Source organism: Eutrigla gurnardus, assembly GCF_963514095.1.
Source record: "Eutrigla gurnardus genome assembly, chromosome: 14".
NCBI classification, from domain to species: domain Eukaryota; kingdom Metazoa; phylum Chordata; class Actinopteri; order Perciformes; family Triglidae; genus Eutrigla; species Eutrigla gurnardus.
In genome coordinates this window covers 25,624,640-25,648,386 of record NC_139937.1, presented here as the reverse complement: position 1 = coordinate 25,648,386, position 23,747 = coordinate 25,624,640, and the positions used below count along the sequence as shown (strand labels likewise).

The following is a 23,747-nucleotide window of genomic DNA, read 5'->3' as shown; positions in this document are numbered from 1 at the left end:
GCTGCTGCTATTGACTTTCTCTGGTCAGAGTCGTGTTGACGACCTTCCCTTCAACAGCTCAGTTGGACCCATTTGGTTTCTGGCAACACTACAGCAGAGGGTCACTGGGGTTTAGGTGATGCACAGGGACTCATGTGGAGGGTGCTAACGATTTTTTAAAAACTTTTTTGGTGCCAGCGTCGGGGCTGCATGACCCGAGGAGATTTAAGTCACCACCGGCAGTCTGTCCACGCTGCCGCGAGGTAAAACGGAAACTCTGCCCTGGTTTATATGATGCCACCGCTGAGGGGAACGCTTTTATTGAGACGAAGCTGCAGAGCCGAGCAGCCGAGGGATCATATCACCGGATGCTCAAGTCTTAATATATCATTTGTTGCAAATATGTAGACATTGTGTATTTTTACATTGCATGCTTTCTACAAGCTAATGTTATTTTTTTCTAATAGAAAGGTACTGTCATTTTTATATTCTATTATTTTTTATATAATAGAATTGACAATATTTTCCCTTTTTTGTGATTTTCTACAAATATTGTTGATTTATATTTGGATCTTTTATCCTCAAAGCTTCATATTCCCTGTACTTCATATCACAATGTTCACTTATCAGTAGTAGTAATTATTTCCTCTGTCTCTTCTTCCAGTCATAATGGCCGAGTGAAGATGGGGGACTGGAACTTCCTCGGGGGGATTTTGGAGGAGGTCCATATCCACTCCACCATGGTGGGAAAGATCTGGCTCACCATCCTGTTCATCTTCCGCATGCTGGTCCTCGGCGTGGCAGCCGAGGACGTGTGGAACGACGAGCAGGCTGACTTCACGTGCAACACCGAGCAGCCCGGCTGCAGGAACGTGTGCTACGACCACGCCTTCCCCATCTCCCTCATCCGCTACTGGGTGCTGCAGGTCATCTTCGTGTCCTCTCCCTCTCTGGTTTACATGGGCCACGCTCTCTACAGGCTGCGGGCGCTGGAAAAGGCCCGGCAGAAGAAGAAGGCTCTGCTGCGGAGGGAGCTGGAGTTGGTGGACGTGGAGCTGGCAGAAGCCAGGAAGAGGATTGAACGGGAGATGAAGCTGCTGGATCAGGGGAAGCTCAACAAGGCTCCTCTGATGGGCTCTCTGCTGCAGACCTACGTGGCTCACGTTTTCACCCGCTCCGTTGTCGAAGTAGCCTTCATGACGGGCCAGTACCTCCTCTATGGCTTTCGCCTCCACCCGCTCTTCAAGTGTGAGCAGGATCCTTGTCCCAATGCCGTGGACTGCTACGTGTCCAGGCCGACAGAGAAAAGCGTCTTCATGGTGTTCATGCAGTGCATTGCTGCGATTTCCCTCTTCCTGAACATCCTGGAGATCATGCACCTGAGTTACAAGAAGATTAAGAGGGGCATCTTGGACTTCTACCCTCACTTGAGAGACGACAGAGATGAACTCGATGACTTCTATGCCAACAAGTGCAAGAAGGAATCTGTTGTGCAAATATGCACGGGTGCACCCCGGAAGGCAACGATTGCCTCGGCGCCCGGCGACTACAACCTTTTGATGGAGAGGGTGCAGGGAGCAGTTATGTACCCGAACCTTCATCACCCTTCAACGTTTCTACCTCTTCAGGGCGGGCTGGTCAACCAGCATGATTTGGATGATTCCAGGTGTTCAGCTCAACAATGCAACTGCACCTTGACTCCCGATGAGCCCTGCTCTCCGTGCTGCGACTCCCTCATCGATCCAAAGCAAGAAGCTGAGGACTTTCTGCATCTTCCCCCACACAGCAAAGAGGACGACAGCAGTGAAAGAGGAGGCCCAGACTCTCCAAAATGCCCACAGAAGGCATCTGACCCTTCCTCCTTCCCCACGCTGCCGGTGAGTGCAGCGAAGAGGCCGTGGAGGCCTCACGACTCTTTCAAATGCTCCACGGTGTTGGAGGGCAAAAGCTCCGACACGGATTCATACGACGGTGCAAAAGCCAGCAGTGGACATCCCCAGACTCGAACGCAGTCCAAATCGGATGCCAAGCATCGAAGCCGGCCCTCCAGCCCAGAGTCCCTGGATGACTGCAGCTCAGGATCCAGGCACAACCCCAGACCCCCTTCCTCCAACTGCAAAACATCCGTGGCGAGCAATGCGAGCAGCAGGCGAGCGGCCGACCTGCAAATCTAAGCTTCAAGTGCAAACTGTTTCTTCAGAGCGATGCGTGTTCAAGCATTGATTCAGCAGTCATATCTCTAGTCAGGATTAAACGCTAAGCCGCCTCCAGCCTGGTGAGAGTTTGCTCACGGTTTTCTTCTAAATATTAGTTCAGTCTAAATAATTTGGCACGCTTTAGAAACTATGTATATATTGACTTTTGGCAACATATGACAGTAAGGATCCTGTTTTCTATTGTGACTTTCTGCATGTATTGATACTCAATTAGCATGAAAAAACTGGGCCAAATATAGATGAGATGCAAGAGGCGTTTCTCATTGATGTGTGACATATAAACATAGTAAAGAAAAATATCATTTCTCTTGCAAGTACAGTAAATTCTGGCTCCTGCACGTGTTATTTATGCTGCCCACTATTCCATTTTCACTTCTGATAATCTGGATCAGTTAGCATATCAATACGCTGGCAGGACTGACCTCAATAGCAAGAACACTGTTGGATTATTGGCCTCCCGCTTGAACGTTTTGACCCGAAAATGAGTTAATGTGATTGGATAAAAAACAACAGTCGGGTCCCTAGTCTTAATGTATGTCTATGTTGTTATTGTACCGTTTGTTTCCTGATGCATCTCAGTAGAAAGTAATGACACCAAAATAGGCTGAATGACACACTGCTCTTTAGAAATGAGTGATACGACAGGTTTACTTGCACCAGCTCTTTAATAATATAAAGTATGAGAGTCTTTGTCACACACTGCCACGTGCATCTGGACAGGGTATGTGCGTTTATAACTGAGAGAAAAATTCAATTGTTAGCACATTGGTGATTTTCTTTCATAGACCCTTCAAAAAAAATGACATGTCCTACGTCTTAAAGGAATAATTCACCCACAAAATGAACATTTGTGATTCAATTACTCCCCGTATGTTACCTTGAATGAAAATGAATGTGTTTGAAAAGTGCTGAGCAAAACGAGATTCACTTCATCAAGGATTTACTCCATTTTTGAATTCTCTAATTTGAGAAAAAAGCAATAAGAATTCAAGGCGAGTAATTAATATACAAATTGTCATATCAGGGCTGTAGTAGACTTATATAGAAGGACAACTTCTCAGTAACGCTTAAGAACTGAACAAACAAGGAACAAACTTATATACAAACATGTACAGAATAAGTTAAATTCTAAGAAACAGTAGAAAGAAAGATTTACAAAATGGAGATACCTAAAAATTCTCAAAAATAAAATAAATCAACTACTTGAATCAGGCCGAAGCGTTGTTGTGGTCTAGTCGGCTGCGGCTCCATCTTCAGGTTCGTAGCGCTGCAGCTGGAGAAGGAGGACAAAGTGCAAGGTGAAAATGCCTGAAAACGAGGCTCATACGTTGGGTTGAGGACAAACCAAAGCTCACCCTGGTGTTGAGGTCTTTGTTCTCCTCTGCCAGACGTGCACACCTCTGCCTCAAGTCATTCACCTCCTGCTGGAGAGCCTCCGTGTCCGTTGGAGTCTGACCGGCAGCATTAAGATGCTGCTTCACAAATCTGGGAAGGTTAGTTGTTGAAGAATCCATTTCTCTTTATTAACATTTCTATTCATTATTATTATTCTACTTAGTTCAACTCAACCAAGAGACAGTTTCTGCAACGACTCAATGCTTCATGTGTGTGTAGAAGGATACTCCAGAGCGTTGTTGGGCTTTTCGGGTTGTTCATACAAAGACACTAGAACTGAAAAGAAAAAAGGAGTTAAATAAAATTGCACAAGAATTGAGGCCACTACTGATTTACACTGTTTTGGGGGTAAATCCGTCACTTTGTTGGTTATCTGTTTTGTAAAAACATTTTTTCAATACTTCAAGCGAGGCAGAAAAAACAACTGCTGTTTATAAATTGATATTTTATTAACTGACATTTAAAATATTTAAATAATAATTGCTCTATTTACTGAGACCAGGTGTCAGCCAGTCCAGGTGTTGACTATTTGTAGAAAAAGCATCCTCTTGGTTTCCAAATGTGCTTTAAATGTAAATGACAGGTGTCCAAGCCCAAAGAAAGAAGACCTTACCGCTGGTGAGACTGTCAACAACACCTGCTTTCTCCAGGTATCTCCGAAACTGCTCCCTTTTGGGGTCTGAAGCCTGCAGGAGGAAAAAAGGAATAATTTATTTATCACCAACAATACTGTAATTTATTAGAATGACTTACAGCACAAAAACGTCACACAGAAAAAAAGCAGTGTGTGGTTATTTTACAGACATCGTCTTAATCTAATTTCCACAGGTGGTCCGTCATTTCACTGATTTACCTAGCCAGCTAATATTAGCTGAGCTAGCCTTCAGTTAGATAAGAAACCCGTTTATACGGAGCAGGAGTGTCGAAACCGCAGCAAACACACTTACTCTATAATGTGCCATTATGCCGCAGGCTGTAAAGTTGACGTCCTTCTTTTGTTATGTGGTCTATCCCGCTTTTTATATCGCGAACCGAATTGTTTTGAAGAGCAGGAACACTCGGAGGAGCCGGAAAGTTAAGTTTCGTTTATTAACGGTTTCTGCTGCGCTGGATGCTGCCTTCAGGTGCCGCTCGTAAATACGTGTTTTACAGCATGTAAACACAAGGGTTGATGTAGTTTAGTTTTGCTGAGAGCGCTGAACTCATTGCCTCGGTGTAACTCAACAAATCGCAAAGTAATGGCTGTACTCTTAAATATATGTTTCTCTCATTAATGCTCACGTACTTAATGACACGATTAATTCCACCATTTTCTAAAGACCGTGAAAGTCCTCCCGTTAGTTGATGTCTGCCGCCATCTGCTGGTGACGTCGCAGAACGCCAGCCTGCTTTCTAATTTCGTTCGTTTTTAAACTACATTCATTAAATATTCACGTATTTGTTCGAGTGAATAAAAATGTATAATGTATGTGTTATTGTTATAAACTTAAACGGCTGTGATATGAATGTGTATTTACGTCGTATTCGGGTGATAGGTCACAAAACAGGTCCGCGTACTAGTCAGGTGACAGCGACAAACCTCAGCGGAGTGACAGGCGCGTCCGACCAATCGCCACCGCGCTGTAATTCGAACGGCCAATCAGAATTAAGGGGGTGGGAACAAAGGGTGGATTTTTTTTTCAAGGGAGAGGAAATCCTCAGGAAATGTGTGGGATCACGCTCGGTGGTTCCGAGTAGCACTGGGGCATTATTGACAAACTATTGTCATTCAGACGGTAGTTTGTGGGCCACGACGACCGTCCGACACAAAACCACGGGTGTGGTAGCCGACGAGTAAGTGCAGGGGGGTGGGTGGGGAAAAAGGAAGAAACAGAGGGGGAGAAGCGACCGTCGGTTAGGTCAAAATGTCGATTCAATACGAGGTGGAACAGCTGCCTGACAGCTACGGGGTGGCGGACTCCTTCCCCAAAGATTTCGGTTACGGAGAAGAGGAGGCCGACATCGAGGACAGCCCGTCGCCGTCCGACAGCAAGCCGAGGATCCTGCTCATGGGCTTGAGAAGAAGCGGCAAGTCGTCCATACAGAAGGTAACCGTAGGTTGTGTTGGTGGGGGGTCTTTTAGCTTCCCTTTCGGATTCACGCGAGTAAACGGGACGTTAGCCCCCCCCCAAAATTAGCGAGTTAGTTTAGCATGTCGTGGAGCTGTGGACCAGCAGATAGCACGTAGCTAACCAGTTAGCATTCAGTGCTAGCTAACGCTAGTGTAGCCGTTAGCAGTGAATTATTAACCAGGTGATGCATCTTCTTTAACTGATATGAAAGCACGTGACCCGTTGGGACCAGCATGCCAAATATATCTTTTTTTTGTTTTATTTTTTTATTAGTCCCACCTATCTGTGGGAGGCCATTGGACAGGTCTGTTGCGTAGCTGTCACGTGACTGCGACTCGACCACACCTTCCATTCTGCAAGTCACAACACTTTGTGTAAAAACACACACAAACAAACAAAAAAACAGTCCGGCTCATTATCTTTAAAACGAATCATGGCTGGTTTAATGAGTTACTGATGAGGGAGCTTCTACTGTTACCTCATCAATACGCTTGATCATTTAAAAATGATTAAATCTGATTAAAAGTGGTCAAAACAAACGGATGTGCCCTGGTCCCCCAAATATATTTAATATATATCATCATGCCCTGGTTTGTTTCCTCAAAAAATCAGAGTAGAATGTTATGACTGTTACATATTGACATAAATAACTGTGTCTGATCACAGTGTGAAAATGTTATGTTATTCCAATAAAAAGGCCCGTATGACGAGATTTATTCTGCTGGTGACTTGCATTTTTTATTTTCTTTGGAAGTAAAGTATGAGCGTCTCTGTCACACACTGTCACGTGGATGTGGACATAGTATGTGTGTTTATAACTGCACCAGAAAACTACAATTATCAGCGCATTTCTTGCATAGACGTCTAAATCGTTGCTGGATTAATGAGTTAATCCACCAACCACCCCCTCATGTGCATTGTGTACCATGTGGCCTTCAAGTTCCCCCCCAAGTCCCTCCGAGAAAATGTTATGACTGTAGTGATCGGTTCACTTATTAGACGAAGGCTTAAACTATGACATATATGGCTTTTCAGCATCGCTGTTCCCCCTATTGCTTGATGTATTGGCCTATTTCTTAAACTGTAGGCTGATTTAAAATATATTAGCTGTAGTGGTCTTTGTTTAAAGTGAGATGGTCCACCTCTGCTATAAAACATAAAACATTTTTTTAAACTGCAGGAAAACCTGGTTTCTTTACTGGGATAATGTTTTAAACTGTGTTAATTTGTGTTAATTTGCTACATCTTCATTAGGAATCATGTGAGCGCTCTCTAAAGTAAGCGTGTGAAGTTGGATGTTGACACAGAGTCCCTCTGCAAGACATGGCACAAAATCATATGATGATAATGTATTTTTGGGGTGTATAAATTCTCTAACATATTAGCAATTAATCAAATTAGCATAACCAATAGATATGTCTAGAACCTGGAGTTTTTGGGACCCCTTTGGAGTATTGGCCCACTTTGCCTAGTTGCTAATCCCTCCTTGATTTGAATGCCTTCTTCTTTTCTGATCCAGCAAACTCTAACAGCAAGGTCTCCGTTCTATTCCTCATAACTGCCACTTTCACATGGGCACTGTGGTTGAATAATAGATGAGATGCACACTTTTATTATTAATGTAAAATCCGAGGGTGACGTAGAATCAGGCTGGATATAGCTGGACGGATTCCTACAGACACTGCCCCGAAGGAAACAAAAGTGAAGTTTTCACTTGTACTGTTTTGCTGTAATCCACACCGTCAGGTCTTGGATTAACGTTCTCCTGTAAACCTCCAGTTGGGGCTGGAAGAAGCATGTGATTTGGCTTTTTGCTGGTTCATTGGCCTGTGACCTCAGTGGCCCACACACTGAGCGATCACTCCCGGGTCCTCCATCCTCACCCACTGCAACTTATTTTTGCCCTGTAACTGTATTCAGTAGAGCAAGCGCTGTTTGAAGGCATGCAGCTGAAATGTGCTTGGCATCAAAATGTTGCATCAGAGTGAGTCTGCAGTGTTGTTTGCCCTGTTCCCTCTTGATCTTCATGTGATCTCCGAATGATGTGTCAATGCTTGATTTGTAGCAAAAGCCAAAGAACAACGCTGCCAGTATAATCTCTCCCATGAAACAATTGTGTTTAAGTACAGGCCATTTGGCAAGATATCACAATATGTCACTAAACCCTAAAACACTAGGGGTGGGTAAAAATATCCATACGGCAATATATCGCGATACTTTCTGCCCAATACAATATCGATTTTTCGCGTTACGCGTTGTGAATGCAGTACTTTATCCTTTTTCATTTTATTTTCAATATTTATTCCAGTGAATTTCATGGGAATTCATAAAATGGAGAGGCTGTTTTGAATGAAACAGTTTTGACTCAATTTGTCCTCAGATCAATATCATCTGATGTACATATACAGGTAATTGTGTTTCCATCTTTATTTATATCGTGATATGTATCGTATTGTGACCAAAGTATCGTGATACGTATCGTATCGTGATGTTCTTGCCAATACTCACCCTATAAAACACATCTTTAAGAAGTCTGTGCTGTTATATTTGATGTAAGATTAACGTTTGCCTGATTTCTTTTAGGCAAATGAGATGAAAGAATGTCTCGGCTACGTTCATTTATTGTGAAATCATAATATCAAGTAAAATGTAAATTCTAATTTATATTCTATAAATTATTCTATTTAAAGACTCCATGTGAGATTACCCTCACACCACATCACCACGACGAGTCATCTGCCTTTTTATAACTACCGTAGATGACCAAATAATCGCCCGCGTGCAAATACGCGCCTGTGCTCTAATAGCCGCCGGGGGTCCGACCTCATTTGGCATAATAAACGCCGGTTCAATTAAACGCCCGGGCGATTAAGTGTTTACCATAGTCTTGCACAGAAAACAAAATTTTTTTTTTAACAGCACTTCACCGGCTCTCACCTCTTCTGTCAGTCAGCCCCTCCTCTCGCGCTCTCTCTCTCTCTCGCATGCAGGCGCGCACACACACACACACACACAGACACACACAAACACAGGCGCGCTAGACTGAGGGATATAGGGATATAGATAAATGCGCTAATGTACAGTGTTGAAATTACCGCGATCGACCCCCCCTTCCGTTATCATTCATAACACTGCTCTGATCAGCTCCCTGTGTCGCGGTAACACAGACAAACCGTCTTTGTATTTATTGTCTGATGTCAATAAAGATGCGTCGGGGGGAAAAAGTAGTTTTGTTCCAGTGGTGCTATGGTGAGCTCCTTGTTCTTTGCATGATGGTCTGGTGCTGCTCATTGCAAAAATAAATTGTAGCCTGTTGCAAATACGCGCCTGGTTCTTATAAACGCCTGGGCTCCAAGTCGATTTAGCATATTAAACGCCCGGGCTACTAAATGGTCATCTACGGTACATATAAATGATCACATTTCTGATTTCAGGTGGTGTTCCACAAAATGTCGCCCAATGAGACCTTGTTCCTGGAGAGCACCAACAAGATCTACAAGGACGACATCTCCAGCAGCTCCTTTGTCAACTTCCAGATCTGGGACTTCCCGGGTCAAGTGGACTTCTTCGACCCCACCTTCGACTACGAGATGATCTTCAGAGGAACCGGGGCTTTGATATTCGTCATCGATGCTCAGGTGAAGATCAGGAAACGTTGCGTGGTTCTAAACACTGGTTTCAAATAAGCAGACTAAAATATTCATCTTGGTTCTGACTGTATGTTTCAGCTCACAAATACAAAATCACACTATTAAGATGCACTTTCACATGTATTTCCCATTGTTGTCGAGCTGCACGCTTAAAGAAAACTCCATTTTTGTAAGTGCTCGTTGATGATGTCAGGTCCAGTTGAAGCCCCATGAGTATACACTCAGTGATGGACAGCCGGAGGAGCCGGGATAAAAGACAATTATGTGCCGTGGCTTTTATGCCAGTGCTCTAAGTGGTTTCAAGAGGTAATTTCAGCTACAATGTTAGCCACAGCTGATCTGATTGCAGGCTTTATTTGTACTCGAGGAGGTGCATCAGATTCAATTAGTTTCAGCAGTCGGTCACACAGCGATATTGGAGGAGACTTGTTTTTGTCTTGCTGTTTTGGAAGACAATGCAGCGATGCCTCTTCCTCATTCCTGGGTTTAAAGCTTATGAAACACCTGCAACAGACGAGTAGTGCATGTGTTGCTCCTGCAGCACTTCAGACAGACAACCCGTGTTGCTGCTCATTTTACTGACGGCAATAAACTGGGTGATATTATCTGTTCAGTATAATCTCTCACTACTCTGAAATATTTAAAATGGGGTTTCATTCCAAGCAGAAGATAGTCACACACTTATTTTTTAGGGATTTCATTGTAAATGTTGACGTAACCAATAAAGAAGCTTAGCTGTGTTCTCACATGCTTTAACTCAGCTGACAGTGCTGCAGGAATAAAGGTGAATAGTTATACGGGCATAGACGATAATTTTTATATAAAATATGTATTGCAGGTTACTTGAAGTGATGCAATAATGTGTCTTCATGTTGTACTTTCTTCCTCTCAGGATGATTATGTGGAGGCCTTGGGCAGGCTGCACCTCACCGTGTCTCGGGCCTACCGAGTCAATCCAGAGATCAATTTCGAGGTGTTTATCCACAAAGTGGACGGCCTCTCAGACGATCACAAGATCGAAACCCAGAGAGACATCCACCAGAGAGCCAACGATGATCTGGCCGACGCCAGCTTAGAAAAGCTGCATCTCAGGTACCCAACATTTGACAGTTTATCACTTTACATCTACATCAGTACAAGGCTGAAGAAGACAGGATTTCATCCCTGCTTCATCACATGTTGGAGTAAAGAGTAATTTGAATCTCAAACACACCAATACATACAGACACACACCTGTTTGTTTTAGTTTCGCTATGATTTCTTATTTCTGCATGATTATGAAAGTCATGCAAATCGGTTCTTCTCCTTCTCCTGGTTTCACCAGAGTCCCCATGTAAACCTGTTGTTCCATTTTATTAAACATGTTGTAATTTAACCATGAAACCTTGATAATCCAGTGTGAAAATAAATACAGCATATTGGCACATTTGACAACAGGGTGTCCGATCTGATACTATTCATTTTAAACTGGTGCCTTTAAAAACATGCACAGATGCACTGCAACAAAGAGTAGATATTCATGATTATCCTGATCATGTAATTTCACCACGATCACCTTTTATTGTGTTTTTTTTATTATTATTATCCTGATCCGCTATAAAATCTTATATCGTCCCATCTGTCGTCTTATTTGCTATGTAATTCACACAAATGATATTATGCAGCACTATTATTCTGGGAGTCTGACTGCCCGAGGAAACAAACGGCTCCTGGTCTGGTGGTGCAGCGTTCTCTTAGTGTTGCTGTGAGATTCCTCTTGGAACTCCTAATGAAGAAACATATTTAAGTTTTAGAAAGAAGGCTGTAATGGACACATCGTTTGGTCCATGTAGAGCTGAAATACTCAATCAGTACTCTCACATAGCCATTCATGCCTTTATAAAGGCACCCTTAAATAAATGAAATCAACATGTTATGTTAAATCGTGAGGATTTGTTTGCTTTTTCTGTCTGTCTATCTATCTATCTATCTATCTATCTATCTATCTATCTATCTATCTATCTATCTATTTTGCTCTGGAAATATCTTTTTCTGATTATTTTGATAGCCAGTCATCACATGACTCATCAATCAATAAATTCATCCATAATGGAGCTGAAAGAAGTATGGATTAGTTGATGAAAGTTCAGCTTTCAGCATCTCAAATGTGAGAATTGTCGTCTCGTCTCTTCAGTATTTTGGGGGTTTTGAATTAATGGTCGGATGAAATCAACGATACTGCAAGATGATTTGTTGTTTTCACTGTTTAAAGCATTTTGCCGATTGATTAAAAGAATTATTGATAAATCAATAGATGATAATAAAAGCCCTGAATAAAGAAAATAAAAATGATCATTACTGACATAATTGTGTATATTCCTGGCTGATCCCGGTCTGCAGCAGCTTTACGGCTGATCTTGGGTGAGGTTGTTGTTTATACCGGTCAGACAGCTGGGGCCTGGACATATAGTGGATCGGTCCTGGATATATAGTGGATCGGTCCTGGATATATAGTGGATCGGTCCTGGATATATAGTGGATCGATCCTGGATATATAGTGGATCGGTCCTGGACATATAGTGGATCGGTCCTGGATATATAGTGGATCGGTCCTGGATATATAGTGGATCGGTCCTGGATATATAGTGGATCGATCCTGGACATATAGTGGATCGGTCCTGGATATATAGTGGATCGGTCCTGGATATATAGTGGATCGGTCCTGGATATATAGTGGATCGATCCTGGATATATAGTGGATCGGTCCTGGACATATAGTGGATCGGTCCTGGACATATAGTGGATCGGTCCTGGATATATAGTGGATCAGTCCTGGATATATAGTGGATCAGTCCTGGATATATAGTGGATCGGTCCTGGACATATAGTGGATCGGTCCTGGATATATAGTGGATCAGTCCTGGATATATAGTGGATCGGTCCTGGATATATAGTGGATCAGTCCTGGATATATAGTGGATCGGTCCTGGACATATAGTGGATCGGTCCTGGATATATAGTGGATCAGTCCTGGATATATAGTGGATCGGTCCTGGACATATAGTGGATCGGATCGGTCCTGGATATATAGTGGAGCGCTGCCTTGTTGCTCTCTGTGATTTAAAGTTAAGCTTCTGCTAAATGCATACAGGCCGGCCCATTTTGGCTGAGGTCATGGCTTCCTCAGGGGCTCTACTTTTTATTTATACATGTCAGAAACCAGCCAGTCATGTGTTTTGCCATATGAAGTTTTTTTTTTGCCAACATTAGGTTTTCATTCACGTGTTTTTCTGTGTGAATCAGCTCTTTTCTATCTAGTTTCTCCATCATGTGATCTTCTGAGCGTCTGTATTTTACCTGCTTTCACATGTGTTTTTTCAGGAAGTGGTTCCTACTAGTAACTGCTTGTTCACTTCCTCCTCTGTTTTTTTTTTTCTCATTCAGCTTTTACTTGACGAGCATTTACGACCACTCCATCTTTGAGGCCTTCAGCAAAGTGGTGCAGAAGCTCATCCCTCAGCTTCCCACTCTGGAAAACCTCCTCAACATCTTCATTTCTGTAAGTAGTAAAACGTAACACTTTGTGAATTAAGCTTCTTGTGAGTCTGTCATCGGGCGGCGAGATTTATGCGTTCATGTGAGTCACTTTCCAGCTCTGATGCTCACTTCACGGTGAGCAGTTCCTCCAAAGCCCTAATAGTCCTTGACTGTAAAGTAGGTCTGAACAACTCACACATTCTCAATGAGACGCTTTGAATTATAGCGCTGGTGAGCAGTCCTCACATGATGTTTAAAAATAAGTCTTGTGGGTACCCTCATGTCATCTCACATCAGTCTCCTTGGAGAGGGATGAATGTAAAGCAGCAGCTGTTATATATCATAAATAAGTACTCTCAACAGGATCTTATATGTTTTATATGACATGGTTACCTGTCTGTCTCTACATGTGATAGACTGGTTACCTGTCTGTCTCTACATGTCTCCCTGTGATAGACTGGTTACCTGTCTGTCTCTACATGTGATGGACTGGTTACCTGTCTGTCTCTACATGTCTCCCTGTGATAGACTGGTTAACTGTCTGTCTCTACATGTCTCCCTGTGATAGACTGGTTACCTGTCTGTCTCTACATGTGATGGACTGGTTACCTGTCTGTCTCTACATGTCTCCCTGTGATAGACTGGTTAACTGTCTGTCTCTACATGTCTCCCTGTGATAGACTGGTTACCTGTCTGTCTCTACACGTCTCCCTGTGATAGACTGGTTACCTGTCTGTCTCTACATGTCTCCCTGTGATAGACTGGTTACCTGTCTGTCTCTACATGTCTCCCTGTGATAGACTGGTTACCTGTCTGTCTCTACATGTCTCCCTGTGATAGACTGGTTACCTGTCTGTCTCTACATGTCTCCCTGTGATAGACTGGTTACCTGTCTGTCTCTACATGTCAGCCCTGTGATAGACTGGTTACCTGTCTGTCTCTACATGTCTCCCTGTGATAGACTGGTTACCTGTCTGTCTCTACATGTCTCCCTGTGATAGACTGGTTACCTGTCTGTCTCTACATGTCTCCCTGTGATAGACTGGTTACCTGTCTGTCTCTACATGTCAGCCCTGTGATAGACTGGTTACCTGTCTGTCTCTACATGTCTCCCTGTGATAGACTGGTTACCTGTCTGTCTCTACATGTCTCCCTGTGATAGACTGGTTACCTGTCTGTCTCTACATGTCTCCCTGTGATAGACTGGTTACCTGTCTGTCTCTACATGTCAGCCCTGTGATAGACTGGTTACCTGTCTGTCTCTACATGTGATAGACTGGTTACCTGTCTGTCTCTACATGTCTCCCTGTGATAGACTGGTTACCTGTCTGTCTCTACATGTCTCCCTGTGATAGACTGGTTACCTGTCTGTCTCTACATGTCTCCCTGTGATAGACTGGTTACCTGTCTGTCTCTACATGTCTCCCTGTGATAGACTGGTTACCTGTCTGTCTCTACATGTCAGCCCTGTGATAGACTGGTTACCTGTCTGTCTCTACATGTCTCCCTGTGATAGACTGGTTACCTGTCTGTCTCTACATGTCTCCCTCTGATAGACTGGTTACCTGTCTGTCTCTACATGTCTCCCTGTGATAGACTGGTTACCTGTCTGTCTCTACATGTCTCCCTGTGATAGACTGGTTACCTGTCTGTCTCTACATGTCTCCCTGTGATAGACTGGTTACCTGTCTGTCTCTACATGTTGGCCCTGTGATAGACTGGTTACCTGTCTGTCTCTACATGTGATAGACTGGTTACCTGTCTGTCTCTACATGTCTCCCTGTGATAGACTGGTTACCTGTCTGTCTCTACATGTCTCCCTGTGATAGACTGGTTACCTGTCTGTCTCTACATGTCTCCCTGTGATAGACTGGTTACCTGTCTGTCTCTACATGTTGGCCCTGTGATAGACTGGTTACCTGTCTGTCTCTACATGTGATAGACTGGTTACCTGTCTGTCTCTACATGTCTCCCTGTGATAGACTGGTTACCTGTCTGTCTCTACATGTCAGCCCTGTGATAGACTGGTTACCTGTCTGTCTCTACATGTCGGCCCTGTGATAGACTGGTTACCTGTCTGTCTCTACATGTCAGCCCTGTGATAGACTGGTTACCTGTCTGTCTCTACATGTCTCCCTGTGATAGACTGGTTACCTGTCTGTCTCTACATGTCAGCCCTGTGATAGACTGGTTACCTGTCTGTCTCTACATGTCTCCCTGTGATAGACTGGTTACCTGTCTGTCTCTACATGTCTCCCTGTGATAGACTGGTTACCTGTCTGTCTCTACATGTCTCCCTGTGATAGACTGGTTACCTGTCTGTCTCTACATGTCTCCCTGTGATAGACTGGTTACCTGTCTGTCTCTACATGTCTCCCTGTGATAGACTGGTTACCTGTCTGTCTCTACATGTCTCCCTGTGATAGACTGGTTACCTGTCTGTCTCTACATGTCAGCCCTGTGATAGACTGGTTACCTGTCTGTCTCTACATGTGATAGACTGGTTACCTGTCTGTCTCTACATGTCTCCCTGTGATAGACTGGTTACCTGTCTGTCTCTACATGTCTCCCTGTGATAGACTGGTTACCTGTCTGTCTCTACATGTCTCCCTGTGATAGACTGGTTACCTGTCTGTCTCTACATGTCTCCCTGTGATAGACTGGTTACCTGTCTGTCTCTACATGTCTCCCTGTGATAGACTGGTTACCTGTCTGTCTCTACATGTCAGCCCTGTGATAGACTGGTTACCTGTCTGTCTCTACATGTCTCCCTGTGATAGACTGGTTACCTGTCTGTCTCTACATGTCTCCCTGTGATAGACTGGTTACCTGTCTGTCTCTACATGTCAGCCCTGTGATAGACTGGTTACCTGTCTGTCTCTACATGTCTCCCTGTGATAGACTGGTTACCTGTCTGTCTCTACATGTCTCCCTGTGATAGACTGGTTACCTGTCTGTCTCTACATGTCTCCCTGTGATAGACTGGTTACCTGTCTGTCTCTACATGTTGGCCCTGTGATAGACTGGTTACCTGTCTGTCTCTACATGTGATAGACTGGTTACCTGTCTGTCTCTACATGTCTCCCTGTGATAGACTGGTTACCTGTCTGTCTCTACATGTCTCCCTGTGATAGACTGGTTACCTGTCTGTCTCTACATGTCTCCCTGTGATAGACTGGTTACCTGTCTGTCTCTACATGTCTCCCTGTGATAGACTGGTTACCTGTCTGTCTCTACATGTCTCCCTGTGATAGACTGGTTACCTGTCTGTCTCTACATGTCAGCCCTGTGATAGACTGGTTACCTGTCTGTCTCTACATGTCTCCCTGTGATAGACTGGTTACCTGTCTGTCTCTACATGTCTCCCTGTGATAGACTGGTTACCTGTCTGTCTCTACATGTCAGCCCTGTGATAGACTGGTTACCTGTCTGTCTCTACATGTCTCCCTGTGATAGACTGGTTACCTGTCTGTCTCTACATGTCTCCCTGTGATAGACTGGTTACCTGTCTGTCTCTACATGTCTCCCTGTGATAGACTGGTTACCTGTCTGTCTCTACATGTCTCCCTGTGATAGACTGGTTACCTGTCTGTCTCTACATGTTGGCCCTGTGATAGACTGGTTACCTGTCTGTCTCTACATGTGATAGACTGGTTACCTGTCTGTCTCTACATGTCTCCCTGTGATAGACTGGTTACCTGTCTGTCTCTACATGTCAGCCCTGTGATAGACTGGTTACCTGTCTGTCTCTACATGTCGGCCCTGTGATAGACTGGTTACCTGTCTGTCTCTACATGTCTCCCTGTGATAGACTGGTTACCTGTCTGTCTCTACATGTCTCCCTGTGATAGACTGGTTACCTGTCTGTCTCTACATGTCAGCCCTGTGATAGACTGGTTACCTGTCTGTCTCTACATGTCTCCCTGTGATAGACTGGTTACCTGTCTGTCTCTACATGTCAGCCCTGTGATAGACTGGTTACCTGTCTGTCTCTACATGTCTCCCTGTGATAGACTGGTTACCTGTCTGTCTCTACATGTCTCCCTGTGATAGACTGGTTACCTGTCTGTCTCTACATGTCTCCCTGTGATAGACTGGTTACCTGTCTGTCTCTACATGTCTCCCACAGAATTCAGGGATAGAGAAGGCCTTCCTGTTTGACGTGGTCAGTAAGATCTACATCGCCACAGACAGCTCTCCTGTGGACATGCAGTCCTATGAACTGTGCTGTGATATGATCGACGTGGTCATTGACGTCTCCTGCATCTACGGGTGAGTGGCTTGTTTATCTATTCATAAATGAGTAACGCAGGGCGGAGCTGTTTTCAGATCCACTTTGCCTTTTTTCTTAACTGTATATGTGAATTGAAAACACAAAGAGTATCTATACAGTAACTTTCTGTATAAATATATATATTAAATTCAGGAAATAATGTACATTTCTTCATGTTTAAAGCTGTAGAGTTCACCCCTGTTTTTGCCTGAGGACGCTTTCGTTGAAACTTAATTTATGCATGTATTTGTTTAATTTATTCTCATCCCCGAACTTATAACACGCTTTCCCCTGAACGCTGTGGTGTTGCGGCGCGTCAGTCTGAGGGAGGACGGCAGCGGCAGCGCCTACGACAAGGAGTCCATGGCCATCATCAAGCTCAACAACACCACCGTGCTGTACCTGAAAGAGGTCACCAAGTTCCTGGCCCTTGTCTGCATCCTGCGAGAAGAGAGCTTTGAGCGCAAAGGTAAACCGTCAAACCCACGATCTCCTGGAGCTCGTTGGGCTTAATTAAGCTGATGGCGCTGTGGCTGTGTGTCAAGTGTTTTCATATTTTCCTCCAGGTTATTCTGGAGTTGCAGCGACTGTGTATCTACGTGTATAGAGATTGTATGAAGTTAAAATGAGGGCATCTTTTTATTATCTTTTTCATTTTAAATGTGTTGCAAGTACATTAAATCCAGCAATTTTAGTTTTGCAATGAAGTTCGGGGACATAGAAGAGACGTATGTTTAAATAAGAGGCTGATTATATCCTGACTTTTACTCTGTATCCTCCTCTTCTTTTAATGAACCTCAGTAACATATTTTGTGGGACAATCCTGCTGTGAGTCCCTGATTACATTGGCAGGGTTATTTTCTCAGACTGAAGAGAGCTCCTCCAAAAGAAACTCGTAAACTGATCTGCATCTCTTCATTGCAATAAATGCTGCCGCTGTTACTTTTATATCCAAATGATTATATTATAAGGGGTTCCTGTTACAATGCAAGGCAAGTCTGGACCTCAAACTACAGCTCAACGTCTCAAAAGTCATCACAGAGTTAAATCAACACCAGTCATTCTTCACATTTAAACATGTTTGGATGAAGCCGAACACAACTTACACAAATAGTCCCATGTTTTTGTAATAGTCTGAACATATTTATGCTGATGGAGCTTTGTTCTGCATGCTGAACCAACGTTACTTTATTTCCAACCCAAGCAAAGAATGCAAAACATAACAACATCCAGTCTTCACGACGCAAGAAGTCGTATGTCACAACAAAATCTGTGTGTCTCTTTTAGGATTAATAGACTACAACTTCCACTGTTTCCGGAAGGCCATCCATGAAGTATTTGAGGTGGGCGTTTCCACCCAGCGTCCAGCGGGCTCCCTGGCGGTGGGCTCGCCCTGCACCAAGGCCGTCGCCCTGAACGGCACGCCGCGCAACACTGTCTAGACTCTGATGCAAAATAAAAAGGAGGGGGAGAAGGAAGGAAGGATGGAGAAGGGCCAGAGAGCCTGGAGAGGACAGACTACTAAGCTGGGGCTCACCTGGAGAGCCAATCACAACCCCCCTTGCTCCCAGCACCCCCCCAAAGTACTGCGAGACGGCTTGACCCCTGAGAGTGTGTGTGATGCAGCACCGGAGCACAGCGGGGTCGGGCCTCTCAAGATTGAAGGGAAATTCAAGCGTTCGTTTTCATGTGAATGCGAGGGAAACTGCACCTGGACAGGAAACAGGCTCAGGATCTGTCTTTGGCTTTCCTAAAGCGGCCGGAGGCTGTGATAATTAGCTGCTGGTCCCTCCTTAACGGACAATGTGATGAGGAGGGAAAAAACTAAACCTTCGATGTAACCTCTTGGACAAAAGGTGATGTCAGTGTGCAGGAATCTGTCTGTGATGAACCCACCCTGACCACTTCTGTGCTGATTTAGAAAAAAACAAAGATGGTGGCTGTGACCTGCTTGTCTAACCCACACATGTTCAGAGATGGCCTTATGAAGATGAAGCTTGTCTGCAGTGCAAGCTTTCTCTCACCACCACTCACCTCACGCAACCTGAATGCTGCCCAGAACTCACTTTTTGTTCCGCTCGTGAAGGGAAAACAAGGTTTGTGAGCAGACTGAAAAGGGATTGTGCTGTCCATCTAACGTGTTCTTGTGTGTGAGTGTGCAGGTATACATGTATGTGTGTGTGTGTGGGGGTGTGTGTGTGTGTGTGTGTTTTAATTAGTTCCCAGACGGGGGACCTTTACAGGAAAGACTTTGTCCTTCTCAATAACACGCAGCTTAGCATAATTTAACTCTTTTCAATCAGTGAAAGTAACGTTTCCGTGTGTGCTCCACTGAGGATCAACCTTTTGATTGACTTTGTGATTGGTTTTAAAAAAAAAAAAAAAAGGTAAAATTTGTTGGAAATTTGGATATGGTCTTTATAAGTCACTGCCAAAACAATTAAATGACTCGGAAATGGTAAAATTCTTAAAAATATATATATATATATATATATATGTCATGATTAAAACCTAATTTGTTGCCATTTCACAAATAAATGAATTTGGGTTGAAATGCAGGACTGGTGGTTCAAACTCCACACTGGCTGTCTGAGACGTTTTGGGATGATGATGATGATGATGATGATGATGATGATGATGATGATGATACAAACCGGTTGAAACATGGATGTTTTTTTTTTCCACCCACAGTTTCAGTCCTGCTCAAAACTCCTTGTCCATGTTTTTATTTAGTTTGGCTCTGTTCAGCAGGATCCACAAGAACACAATGTTCTCATTCCAAGCATGCATACATGGGTGTGTTAGTGTCCTCAACCACAGCACTGCTCATTAAGACACTTCAACAGATAAACAAGGGGGAAAAAAAGACCAAATTCCATTACTTTTGCCAATATGATGACCCACGATATGCCTGTTTGTATCAGGAGTGAGATGTGGGAACTCTGGCTGCATCTGAAGACCAGGAACCTGACTCACGAAGCAGGCTCAACATGGTTATCTTGATGCCTTTGCAGAGAGGGGAAAAAAACGCCTGTCAAACATTCACGTTCCAGATTTGAAGGCGTTTTCTGGATTTTGCTCTGCAAAGTTGTTCTGGTACCATGGCGGCCTCGCTTCTTGAAACAGGACCCAGATCTTCTCAGTCTTTATCGGTCACCTAAAAAATAATCACTTGCACATCAGGACTGTGATGGATGATTGATTTCATGTATTGTGACGCTATACTATGTGAAATAAATGAAAATTTAAATTCTGATATCGTCAATGTTATAATTATTTAAAATAAATAATAATAAAAAACAACACATGGTTTTGAATCTATCTGGGTGTTTTTAAAAAAAAAAAACCCATCTCAAATCAAAAGCAATCTTTTATATTGTATTATAAGTTAAGAGGCAAAATCGATTGGTGCCCTTAATGAAATGCAAACCTACAAGCAAACACAAGATGGCGCTGTAGGACTACATTGTTTACACATAATGTAATTGTTTTTCATTTGTGCCTCTTCTGCAAGCCCCAATAACTGTTTTCATACTTGTTAAATGTACTGTAACGGTGAATCATACAGCCTGTTAAAGTCCGGCTATAAACGTCAGCAGCTTCTCACCGCGGCGAGCAGCAGAGGGAACCATTCCATTTATTGGACCTGCAGTATGACCAGAGCAATAGTAGTAAATTGGATTATTCAGTATTGCTGTAACGTGGCCTTCGGTTCACATACGATTTGTGAAGAAGTGAAGTTTATGGTTATCTTATACGTTGCAGTCGATACAATAGTTAATGGTCCGTTTTCTTGAGTTGAGCCGTTTGTTTTTGTGGTATTTTCAGTGAGAAGAAGAACCAAAGAAACCCTCACTGGTTTAGTGCATTTAACAACAACTTGCTGAATAGCTCCAGCATGCAAGTTATTCACCAGTTAAGTTAAATAAGCCTCACAGCTACTGTCACGAGCCATTATGTGAGGAGTAGGCGAGACAGCTAAACACCACTTCCACACAATTTAGATGCAATAAAACACTGACAGCTTTTTTATCCACTTCATTAAGCCAGTAATTTCTTATAAAAATCTCCCGCATTAATCCTGGCCATGGTTTCCCTGCGGTTCCTTAAGCTCTCCTCCAACCTTAGCCGCCTTGCTTTGATGCTTACTCAAATAGGCGCTAATTTGAGATAAATTATGCATCCGCATGTAGACTACCCATGCCAGGGAATATAAAGTGTGACACTCTGAAAGATGGTGAATTAAAGCAAAGTGTGATATCTTGACGGTCTAATGGCAGATAGGTTAGACCTGTCAGCCTGACGGTTTGTTGATCTGCGTGTCGCCTCGTGTTGGGATGGAAGGGGCGAGGTCGTGGTTATGATGTTCTGAAGGTCATCTGGACTCGCTGCAGCGAGGCAGATAGCCTTTAAAGAATCTTTATTGTCCTTTTAATGTCCGTTAAATAAACAAGACAAATGTTATTGTTTCCAATCAGTGAAACTCGAGCGCTGCAGCAGCAGAAGTAAAAGAACAGATGCATACATTTAGTTTTAAATGTATTTTTAAAAAGAATAGCAGATGTTCTGTTTGTAGCAGGAGATTGTACATAAGGCAAGTGAGGCATGAAATAATTAACGGTACCAAATATATACACCAACATAAACAGTAACTGTGACCAAAAAAATATTGCAATCAAAAGTAAATCAGAAATAGAAATTGAGGGTGTGCAGTTATGAAAAAACTGTGTCTGATAATACAAGATAGTAATACTAAGATTACAGATGGCGGTCTCTTTATAATCTAGATTAAATATACCGTTTGTTGGACGCCTTCATCCTGAGCATCATTTACAATCGTCCCATATAAGTGTGTTTGAATGAGGCTGTTATAAAACAACACCAGAGCGGAAAGTGGTTTAATTAACAAACTCGTTAGACGAATCCAAATGTCCACCATGAGTCAAAATCATGAAAAAAAGTCATAACTGAATATGGACTTTTAGAGCACCTGGGTCATCTCATAGCCGCTCAGTAATGCAGTGACTCCATGCGACCTCTAGATGGGGCTGTTGTCTGCAGCTTCAGCTGTCGCCCCTCGCTCTTTTCTCTCAGCCTTTCTGCTTCACAGTGCAGGCAACATGGAGATCAACATCACACACACAGATAGAGAGGGCTGGAGAACAGGAAGACCGAGGAGAAGATGAGGAAGCAGAGAGAGAGAGAGAGACAGAGAGAGAGAGAGAGAGAGAGAGAGCTGCATGATGTACAACTGTAATTTGGCACCGTAGCAGCTGCTGAAATTGCCTTGCTTTATCAAAGGCAACGCCGCTTCGCCCCCTGTCCCTAATAAGGAAGCTTAACCAATAATGAAATAAAGCCAGCAGAACATACTTTTGCCTGTGATGTCACGCTCACTTCCGCTCGCCCCGGTCCGCCCTTCATCTTAGATGTCTTAGTATCATTACAACAATGATATTGCCATTACGTTGTTAATAAAAACTCAGTCAGTGGTGTATTATCTCCCATCTTTACATTTTATTAGCCACGCTTATGAGAGACCAGGGGAATATGATGAGACTAAGTGAGACGTCTCAGAGAGGTGACGGATGTAATACAGGCTTCATTTGTTACATTGTGAGAGACGACGCTGCCACAGTGAGTGTAATTATGTGGAAGTTGGTGCTGAGATGGACAGTTTAGAGAGATCTCACAAGCAAGTTAGCGTTACTGTCGGAAACTATAGATGACGAGTTGCTGTGATATTTACTAGGAAGCTTTTAAAAGCACAAATTCACAATATCACAAGGGTTAAATACTGCAACACATAATAGTGGATATTACAGTTCAGACATTGTAGGGTTAGGGTTGTTGTTGGGGTTAGGGGTTAGAGTTAGGTTTAGGGTTGTTGTTAGGGTTAGGGTCAAGGTTGGGGTTAAGGTTAGGTTCAGGGTGTTTGTTAGGGTTAGGGTTGGAGTTAGGTTTAGGGTTGAGGTTAAGGGGAATTTACGTGACACATTTCTTGTTATTACCCATCTATTCTTAAAACGTGCCTTTTTAAAAACGTTTTAGTTGGTTTGTTAAATACACGTCTACGTCTAAATGCATGCTGTCCACCTGAGTAGACATGTAAATATATCTTTATTAAATATGGGTTGAAACCTTGTTTTTCATAATAAATAAAATAAATAAGAACCTAGCTGAGGTTATCATAATTCATGCATGAAAGGGTTAATTGACGTTTGATGGACAGAAAAGCATCCGTCAACTCTCGATTAATCATTAAAGTCATATTTCCAGGATGAAGTCCCAATGATTAATCAATTAATTGAGAGATGAATTGTCAGATTATTTGATACGTGTTGCAGCCTATATGGATTATTCATTTGCAGCATTTAAATACATGTGTTGAACGCCAGAGCTTGAAGCTCGTATATTTTAGGGTATATTGAAGTATCAGAAACATAGTTTAGTGTAGAATATCCCATTTTCCAAAGAAAACCCAGCCTTCTAGTAACCAAGTTGACCAAACTACTCCAGACTCCACCTTAATCTGCAGCAGAGGGAGGAGCCGGGGAGAGAGAGGGGAAGGATACAGGGAAGTGGGAGTTAGAGGAAGGGACAGGCG

At 43.3% G+C, this 23,747-nt stretch overlaps 3 protein-coding genes across 3 annotated transcripts; 2 read left to right on the top strand and 1 right to left on the bottom strand.

Moving 5' to 3' along the window:
* The first annotated feature begins 310 nt into the window (after nucleotides 1-310).
* On the top strand, nucleotides 311-2,838 carry gja9a (gap junction protein alpha 9a). The gene is made up of 2 exons (XM_084026715.1): nucleotides 311-450; nucleotides 644-2,838. Exon 2 carries the CDS (start codon nucleotides 663-665, stop codon nucleotides 2,151-2,153), a length of 1,491 nt encoding a protein of 496 aa, XP_083882841.1. The 5' UTR covers nucleotides 311-450; nucleotides 644-662; the 3' UTR covers nucleotides 2,154-2,838.
* An 8-nt stretch (nucleotides 2,839-2,846) lies between these two features.
* On the bottom strand, nucleotides 2,847-4,676 carry LOC311024348 (c-Myc-binding protein-like). Its single transcript, XM_084026716.1, has 5 exons — nucleotides 4,538-4,676; nucleotides 4,204-4,276; nucleotides 3,818-3,866; nucleotides 3,551-3,680; nucleotides 2,847-3,468 (listed from the first exon to the last, which is right to left on the bottom strand). Exons 1-5 carry the CDS (start codon nucleotides 4,550-4,552, stop codon nucleotides 3,427-3,429), a joined length of 309 nt encoding a protein of 102 aa, XP_083882842.1. The 5' UTR covers nucleotides 4,553-4,676; the 3' UTR covers nucleotides 2,847-3,426.
* Nucleotides 4,677-5,324: 648 nt separating this feature from the next.
* rragca (Ras-related GTP binding Ca) lies at nucleotides 5,325-20,157 on the top strand. The gene is made up of 7 exons (XM_084027057.1): nucleotides 5,325-5,677; nucleotides 9,136-9,339; nucleotides 10,244-10,443; nucleotides 12,775-12,889; nucleotides 16,997-17,139; nucleotides 17,461-17,609; nucleotides 18,428-20,157. The coding sequence occupies exons 1-7, from the start codon at nucleotides 5,495-5,497 to the stop codon at nucleotides 18,580-18,582; spliced, it is 1,149 nt and encodes a 382-aa protein (XP_083883183.1). The 5' UTR covers nucleotides 5,325-5,494; the 3' UTR covers nucleotides 18,583-20,157.
* The last annotated feature ends 3,590 nt before the right edge of the window (nucleotides 20,158-23,747 follow it).

Bases quoted from the DNA above. Each gene is read 5' to 3' on its own strand.
- gja9a (XM_084026715.1), top strand. From the start codon at position 663: ATGGGGGACTGGAACTTCCTCGGGGGGATTTTGGAGGAGGTCCATATC.
- LOC311024348 (XM_084026716.1), bottom strand. The intron at 3,681-3,817 runs GTATCCTTCTAC...TAACCTTCCCAG, and splicing joins AAGCCCAACAACGCTCTGGA to ATTTGTGAAGCAGCATCTTA. The intron at 3,469-3,550 runs GTGAGCTTTGGT...CTCCTTCTCCAG, and splicing joins ACAAAGACCTCAACACCAGG to CTGCAGCGCTACGAACCTGA.
- rragca (XM_084027057.1), top strand. From the start codon at position 5,495: ATGTCGATTCAATACGAGGTGGAACAGCTGCCTGACAGCTACGGGGTG. The intron at 12,890-16,996 runs GTAAGTAGTAAA...TGTCTCCCACAG, and splicing joins TCCTCAACATCTTCATTTCT to AATTCAGGGATAGAGAAGGC. The intron at 17,610-18,427 runs GTAAACCGTCAA...TGTCTCTTTTAG, and splicing joins AGAGAGCTTTGAGCGCAAAG to GATTAATAGACTACAACTTC.